General features: G+C 40.5%; 1 protein-coding gene across 2 annotated transcripts in view; it reads right to left on the minus strand.

The window, feature by feature from the left end:
- LOC134741621 (uncharacterized) overlaps positions 1–7,415 on the minus strand; it is a 12,365-nt gene extending 4,950 nt beyond the window's left edge. Inside the window, exons 1-5 of one of the 2 annotated variants that reach the window (XM_063674473.1) lie at positions 7,169–7,415; positions 5,515–5,726; positions 4,179–4,370; positions 3,216–3,283; positions 254–434 (exon numbers count right to left, since the gene is read on the minus strand). In XM_063674473.1, the coding sequence (XP_063530543.1) occupies positions 254–434; positions 3,216–3,283; positions 4,179–4,370; positions 5,515–5,726; positions 7,169–7,311 (796 nt within the window). In that variant the 5' untranslated portion in view covers positions 7,312–7,415. Of the gene's footprint in view, positions 1–253; positions 435–3,215; positions 3,284–4,178; positions 4,371–5,514; positions 5,727–6,873; positions 6,924–7,168 lie in introns of those variants that run through there. The other variant, XM_063674474.1, reaches the window with a different exon arrangement.
- Between the last annotated feature and the right edge of the window lie 1,282 nt (positions 7,416–8,697).

Consider the following 8,697-nt stretch of genomic DNA (forward strand, 5'->3'; position numbering starts at 1 on the left):
CCCTTCAGCCCCAGCATTAAGTAAATTACTATATAAACACCGATAGTACATATTTCGCTACAAAATGTTTATTAGATGCCCCCCGCTTTCAAATTTGAATGCTCGCGCGGAGTATCCTGACAGTCCATAGAGTTGTAAATAGTCTGTTCAGGGCTGACAGCAAATATTTATTATGTGCAAAAAAATGAACAAGAGGCCTCTAGGACTATGACGTTTAAGAAAAGCTGGGATTTAGGACCGATGATGGACTTACCGTCTACCGCACGCCTTTCAGCCAAGCGAGCGAGCCTTTCTGCCTTGCCCGGATCTTGCTTGCGAACTGTTCGCGCTTGGCTGATCAAAACTCTGTGCAGTTGCAATGCCGTTGCTTTAAACAGTGTCTCATTTGAATGTTCCTTCTGATCGCCTTCTGCAGGCTCATAAAGGAGCCATGACTTGAATAAGACAAAAAATATAAGCACAATACTATTGACGTACTTAAATTTAAAACTTTCGCGTTTTGAACACATATGTGGTATTTTCTATAAAAAGGGACCTTATTGTCGATGGCGCTTACGCCATTATAAACGATGATCCGATATAAATACAATGCCGCGCGACGCCGGGCGGCGTAAGCGCCATCGACATTAAGATCCCTTTTCATAGACAATGCCCCATATTAAATCGTTAAAATCGGGTCTAACGCAAATTTGCGGGAGCGTGCAAGAGAGGATGAAAGAGCACATTTATACAGGCAGTTAAAAATCGCCAAGTACACAAATCCGCGATCGCCGAACATATTCTTACATCTGGCGCAAATCACTGGATTGAGCTTCATAAACCAAAAATTGTCTCCACTGAACGCCATATTATCGTCGAGTTGTGCGAGAGACAATTGAAATCAAGAAACACAGATGGATTCAATTTATTGGCAACTTGGGGACCGATGATCCAGACGTTAAAGCCAAGGGATCTATCTTCGGATGTGTGCGTGGATGTTGTCAGTGTTGCGTGTCGGATTATTGACAATAATTAACATTTGTGTCGTTTTCAAGCAGGTGGCAGTCAAGTCAGGAGGAGGGTTTGGGCCAAGATTTTCCGAGCTGTCATTGGCGTTAAGATCTACAAGGCGGGCGCTTTCGGAGTCATGGAGACCCTTGCTGATCGCAGTTCGCCAATCCATCTCCGAGTAACAAGCTCCTCACGTGACACATGATGATGCACCCACCCTAGACTGCATCGGCCCTTACCATCAGGTGAGATTGCGGTCAAATGCTTGCCTTTTTGTAATAAATAGCAGCCAGGTGGCGTGCTTGCAAGCCTTGCGGCCCTGAATAAAACACAGATTTAGTCAGCCATGATGGAGGCCCACACGCGTTCCGTATATGTGTCGTTTTCAAGCAAAAGGTACCACATTGTCGCTTGCCGTAACGACGCTCTGACAGGTTATTCGTATAAAGATACAAGCAGATTTTGCTCCTTATGGTAAGCGACAATGTGGTACGTTTTGTGGTGGTTTAAAAATGTGATGTCTACCTCAAACTTTTTCATTCACTTTTCATCGGGTAGTTACACAAATCTCTGTTTTGACATTTCGCTGGGACGTCAGTTAGTCGCGACCACGACCAGTGAAACCTGTGTCGAAACGTCGGTAAATAAAGGTAACAAAATAATTTTGCGTTAGACCCGATTGTAAATGTGATTTAATATGTACATACGCGATAACGTTAAGCATTTTTATATAGCTACCTACTTCGAGAACTGGTCCAAAACTTGGTTAGAAGATTTGAGCTACTCAAACATGCTCAAACTAACTTACTAAAATGGTCGATATCTACTCCTACAGCATAATAAACTATCCAATGCACGTATCAAACCATCATACGTGTCTCGCATTTGTTTTATGAAACACGATTTTTTTTATTCATTATTATAGTCACTTTTAGTTCTGTGTTTCTGCCCGCAACTTCGTCTTCTGACCGACCAACCTTCTGTAGGCGGAGTACCTATGTGTATATAAACGAAAGAGTGAAAAGCGATAAAAAATCTTGTAGTCGGTCTTCTCCGTATAGACCTTACACGCTTTTAGGGTTCTGCCGTAACCAAACGGTAAAAACGGGACCTTAATATTACTAAGACTCCGCTGTCTGTCTGTCTCAGGCTGTATCTCATGAACCGTGATAGCTAGACAGTTGAAATTTTCACAGATGATGTATTTCTGTTGCCGCTATAATACAAAATACTAAAAACGGAATTAAATAAATATTCAAGTGGGGCTCCCATACAACAAACATGATTTTTTTGCCGTTTTTTGCGTAATGGTACGTAGCCCGTCGTGCGCGAGTCCGACTCGCACTTGGCCGGTTTTTGGGTTTATAGAGCACAAATATAACGACTTCCCCAGTTTACCCTACGTCGCGTTTTGGTTGTCGCTCATAAATAGTGTAGGAAACATTGAGAAGGATCCTTCATTGAATTATAATGAGTTCCTCGTCCCTTGTGGTACGATCGCGTTCAAAAACATCTTTACATACACGGAAAGACCGTGTTACGCGTTTCGGAGGCTGACATTCCTCAACCCACCAACGGAGCGGCAGCTGACGTTCACGATGGTTTATCATACACAGCCGTTAACCGCTATACGAGTTTTCGCCCGGGAGGCGATGACTGACAAAATTTGCGCCTGGCTCGCGGTCTATAAGGATGACTCACGCAAGAACGCAAGAACAGAGAGCAAGAAAAGGGGGGCACAATTGGAGACGTCACAGCATAGTTTTTAACTGCGATAAAACTATGTAATATGACAGTAGGTCTTCTGTGACTCTGGGCACTGGTAGAGGAAATGTTGGTGAATAATATTATACTGTGGTCTGTGACAAAGCGGATTGGTAAGCATAGCAACCCAAAAATTTCAACGGAAAAAAGGATTCAATAGCATCCGCGTCACCAGGAGTAGTACAAAAACGGATGCTATGCAATCCGCGTCCGCGAACGTGTTAACAGCGCCATCTATGGGACTCTCTCTATTCTCTATCGAACCCTAGATAGCTTACCTACATTACGCACCCACCAGACGCTTTACGCTCACGTAGGACACTTCTATGAGTATCAAAGGATTGATTTAGCCGCGTAGCGCCGCTTCGCTGCGCGTTCGCGCGTCGATCGCCTACGTAAGACGCTACGTAGGGCACAAAATAATCAAAAAAAAGTTGTTTGAAAATTAGTTTGAAAAATACCTTTCCAATAGCAGAATCCCGAACTTGAGTCAACATCTGGAAAGGTTCATCTTGATCAACTCCTGGAACTGAAATGTAAAATTAAAGTACACAACTAAAGCTCTCCAAGGGGCCTCTATATGTTGGGTTGTTGGGCCTTGGGGCTATATCTCCACGCAAGCCTATCAAAGACCGGGACCAACTAATGTTACTGTTATCAAATAATTATTGATTGTAGAAAAGGTGTAAACTCTAAGAATAAAATCGTGCCCCCGGTTTGACAGCCAAACTAGATGCCGCTATATGGCGCGATGTTTTGTGCTAACTAAATTGTCAAACGTCAACTTTGACAACGAATTCAAGTCACGATTTCTTATAGGGAGCGTGCATAAACTGTAGGGGGCAGCACAGGAGACGTCAGATTTTTGGCGCGAGGCGTAAATGTGTAGTTTATGCTTCCAAAGTAGCCCACAAGATGGCAGCACTTGCTTTGGCGTAAAGTGTCAATGTGCATGTTTATGGTTCCGATTCAGGCCACAAGATGGCAGACCCTCCAATGCGCACGGTCCCTATTACACTTTAGAGTTTAGAGACCTCTTAGTTCAGCCTAAAAATAGTTTTGACTACAATTTAATGATAGTTATTACAAAAAAATCGGTATAGAAAATATTTTTGAAGATTAGATATGTCCATGGAGATGCTATTAATCTTTTTACAATGCATATGCTCAGAAAGTGGGACAACATTGGCATTAGTAAGTGCCACTTATCCGCACGCGTGCGGGAATGTAGTTTATTAAATATCTAATAGTTTCGTGTTGTCCAAACAAAGGTATTAATTTAACAACTAAAATCGGAGAATTTTAATTTTCATCCAAATCAAGTATAATTAATAAAACATTTATAAACAAACTTAAAACCCTGATAGACCATGTGTGTATATAAAAACATATAATACAAATACAAATTTTTACCTACAACTTACATTTGTCAAGCAAAAATTTCGCGTAATGGTACTTGCAGCATCCTTTTTGCCGTCCACCGTCCACCAAATACTGACTGGCCACAGCAATAGATGCCATGTAGAACTTTTCAGCCAACCAAAGTATTCCCTTTCCCTTTTCGGCGTAGCACAATGCTAGCCCCAATAAATACAGGGCTTCACTTTTGGTGTTACCTTGAATAAGATAATAATCGGGTTGATAACCAGTTATGGCGTTTGAAATGGTATTTTTCCTTGCCATGCGAACATAACATGACTACTTAATGACAGAGCTCAACCTGAGTTGTGAACTTGTTTACCTGTTATATGTGGTATTTTCTATAAAAAGGGACCTTATTGTCGATGGCGCTTACGCCATTATAAACGATGCTCCGATATAAATACAATGCAGCGCGACGTTGTGCGGCGTAAGCGCCATCGATAATAAGGTCCCTTTTCATAGAAAATGCCCCATATGAATGATGTAGAATTCCGCGAACGCTAATGTTATTCAAATGTAAAAGGGTTCGTAAAACGATGATATAAATATACTTGAGGAGCCAATTCTTCCTTTTCCTATTTAACTGCTAAGTATTAAAGAAATAAGATTATACATTTAAAAAATCCAACAACTAAGATACCCAAGCACCTAATAAAAAACCGGCCAAGTGCGAGTCGGACTCGCGCACGAAGGGTTCCGTACCATTACGGAAAAAAACAGCAAAAAAATCACGTTTGTTGTATGGGAGCCCCATTTAAATATTTATATTATTCTGTTTTTAGTATTTGTTGTTATAGCGGCAACAGAAATACATCATCTGTGAAAATTTCAACTGTCTAGCTATCACGGTTCATGAGATACAGCCTGCTGACAGACAGACAGACGGACAGACGGACGGACAGACGGACAGCGGAGTCTTAGTAATAGGGTCCCGTTGTTACCCTTTGGGTACGGAACCCTAAAAAGAGCCTTTCAATATTAAGACAATCGGTTTTGGTCACTGTTTAACAGGATCATTAAAGTCGCCAAATACCGGTATCACTTCACTAACTGAGCTAAGAGATTGTATATTAACAATCAAAGATTAACTTGGTGGCAGTGCGTTAACCTAATCCACGAATATTGCTCATTTTAGAACAGATGGCGACCACAGTAGGGTTTATAACTTTATACTCGTAACTCGTAATGTTATTCCTTACGGAAACAATCTACATTATACCATTACGATTATAATATAGTATGTTTATAGGTTAAGTAATTTTTTTGATATCGTGTTTTCTGTATTCGCTGTTGTGGCAATAAATACATATTCATTCATTCATTCAATAAAGTACCCACCTTTATCCCGTTCTTTTTCAGCTTTCTGTAGCTCGCCACAAATATGTTCCAGATAATCGGGTCTCTTTGTAAGATCGACTATAATCCCGATATCATCTTCCATTACAAGTTGCATGTTGTCGTACAGAAGGTCTTGTATGTAATCGGAAGATTCTCGATATCCCGCCTCTCTCAGCTCCAAAATCAGGCATTCGTGTAGCGGTAACTTACGCCTGAAAAATAAATTTTAGGCAAATGGGAAAAACTTAATAACAGCAAAACTAAAAGTCAAAGAATAGGCCGCAATTATTTTTTACAATAAATAAATGGAGAGAGCTATGCTCGGGGTTTCTCTGCGTGATAGAATCAGAAATGATGATATCCGCAGTAGAACTAGGGTCACCGACATATCTCGCAGAATTGCGAATCTTAAGAGGCAGTGGGCGGGGCACATTGCTTGCAGAACTGATGGCCGGTGGGGCCGGAAGGTTCTGGAGTGGCGTCCGCGTACCGGAAGACGAACTGCCGGTAGGCCTCCAACAAGATGGAGCGACGACGTGGTGAAGGTCGCGGGAATTCGGTGGATGCGAGCGGCACAGGATCGGTCGGAGTGGCGAGCCTTCGGGGAGGTCTGTGTGAACGTCTATCGGCTGACATGATGATGATGATGATGTTTTTTTACAGATATGTTAATATTTCTGCTTAATACCTAACTCGCAACAGTGCGCTGTGAGGGTATTAATACTGTCTTAAAACACATGTGCCAACATTTCACAAACAATGAAAGTAATCTACATCAGGTTTGAAATGAAAATGAAAAAATGAAAATGAAAAATTGTTTATTTTGGTTAAAACATTTCACAATTTACAATTTAGTTATGCTTGGAATCTCCTTGTAAGTATTGTAAATACTTGTGGCAGAAGACCCCGCTACTTAAGCTAGGTTTAATTACTAATACATAATTTAGAATTAATTTTTACTAACTAACTTACTCGAAATAAATGATTTAGATATTATTATTAAGTCAAATATAGGAAATAATATAGGAAAGGAAAGCGCGCTTAATGTATCTCCCACAACCGAATAGTTGTACAAATAGGCGTATAAGATATACTTTTGGCGCGTTGTGCTGTCTGATACCATTGCAGATGGCTGTAGGTATTATGAAATTAAACATTTTATAACCAACTAGGTTCTGTCCGCCATGATGATTGATAAAAACTTATTTTATTCCTCGCACCTCAAACTACTTATCTCCATATTTACGAAATTTCATCTTAATCGCTTTCGCGGTTTAAGTGTGAAGAGATAACAGACAGACAGACAGTTACTATCGGATTTATTATATGGATTACGCAAGGCACTACTTTATTGCCTACCTCCTTACTGCGTTCGAGTCCAGCGCATCCATGGCATAAATCAAATTGTTCCTCATACTACTTTATTGCCTACCTCCTTACTACTGCGTTCGAGTCCAGCGCATCCATGGCATAACTCAAATTGTTCCTCATACTACTTTATTGCCTACCTCCTTACTGCGTTCGAGTCCAGCGCATCCATGGCATAAATCAAATTGTTCCTCATACTACTTTATTGCCTACCTCCTAACTGCGTTCGAGTCCAGCGCATCCATGGCATAAATCAAATTGTTCCTCATACTACTTTATTGCCTACCTCCTTACTGCGTTCGAGTCCAGCGCATCCATGGCATAAATCAAATTGTTCCTCATATTATCTACACTAGATTTAGTCATACATGCCATCAGTTTCGGCAGCTCACGCTTTTTAGGAAATTGGCTACTCGGAATAGCTGCCATTGTTCTTGCGCACCGCTTTTAACTACTTTAAATAAACAATACCATATAAAAATAAAAATTGATATTCCATTTGTTACGTAACTGTCAATTTTGGCATTAATTTTTTTTTTTTGCCCACTCATCCATCACTCGTCACTGCGAGCATGGAGACTAGAATAGGTGATTCTTTGAATAGGTGCCTAATAGCCAAATGACATATATAACCTTATTTTCACGCGATGCCGCATTGCGATTACATTATTTATAGGCGCTTATTAACATTGTCTAAATTTATTGAGTGTCCCAAAAACCTTTCATAAATAAAGCTGTAAGAAAAAACCGTAGACATCTTATTACTCTTATATGGACCTTGTTAAATTTTACTAGCTCAGGAAATGTTGCAGAGAAATTATATCCCTAGGGGCTTAGTTTTGCGGGTAACAATGCCGTCGTAATGCGGGATTGTTCGTAATAGTTCGTATAAAGCGAACTTTTTGACCTAACAAGAACGCTACAAAACTCCGTGAGTTGTTGAAATGTCTTTGGGGATTTCGCTTCTCGGCCATCGGGGGTGCTTTCTTTAACATAATAAAGAAATGCCAACACGGATTTGCCCGATTCTAAGGGAAAGGCCAAGTTGCGGAATGTTTTGTTAGTTGTATTAGACGGGCGTGTCGGGTAAATCGTTTTCTCTGTCGCCGTCGTTCGGTAGTTAGTCGAAACATCCAAATCGTTAAGCGTAATTGCCCTTGGTATTCTCTCGGGGCCCGGATGAACGATCAATCTACATTTAAACGCGTCACTACAATTAGACTGCCACGACAAGAATCAGCAAATTCAGTGGTCCGTATTGAGAATCCGCCAAGTCGAGCAATAATTATTTACATTAAATAAGTAATTTATTTGACTGACACGCTTTTACTTTAGCTTCCTTCCGCATATTTTCTTACTAGCTTTTGCCAGCGACTTCGTCTGCGTGGACTTAGTAACCGCAGCTAGATTAAGAATAGCGCCTGGAGAAAATCTCATAGCAATCTAAATTTGAGCATATTATTCACACAAATTAGCAGGCACTTCGTTAATTATCTCAATTCCACCCCGCTTTTTACTTTCTTAAGGGATGATTTTCGGGATAAAAACTATCCTATGTCCTTTTCAGGGACTTAACCTATCTCTATGCCAAATTTCATTTCAATCGGTTCAGCGGTTTAAGCGTGAAGAGGGAACACACAGACAGAAAGACAGACAGACAGACTTTCGCATTTATAATATTAAGTATGGATTTATTTGTATCGTGTTCTTATAAATGTTTGTCTCGAGGAGGAATTGACCGAATGAAGACCATAAATTGATGCCATTTTAAACTGTGTAGTGAAATCGTTTTCAAGGTTATCATTATCAGAGCGT

Source organism: Cydia strobilella, chromosome 5, assembly GCF_947568885.1.
Source record: "Cydia strobilella chromosome 5, ilCydStro3.1, whole genome shotgun sequence".
Lineage (NCBI taxonomy): Eukaryota > Metazoa > Arthropoda > Insecta > Lepidoptera > Tortricidae > Cydia > Cydia strobilella.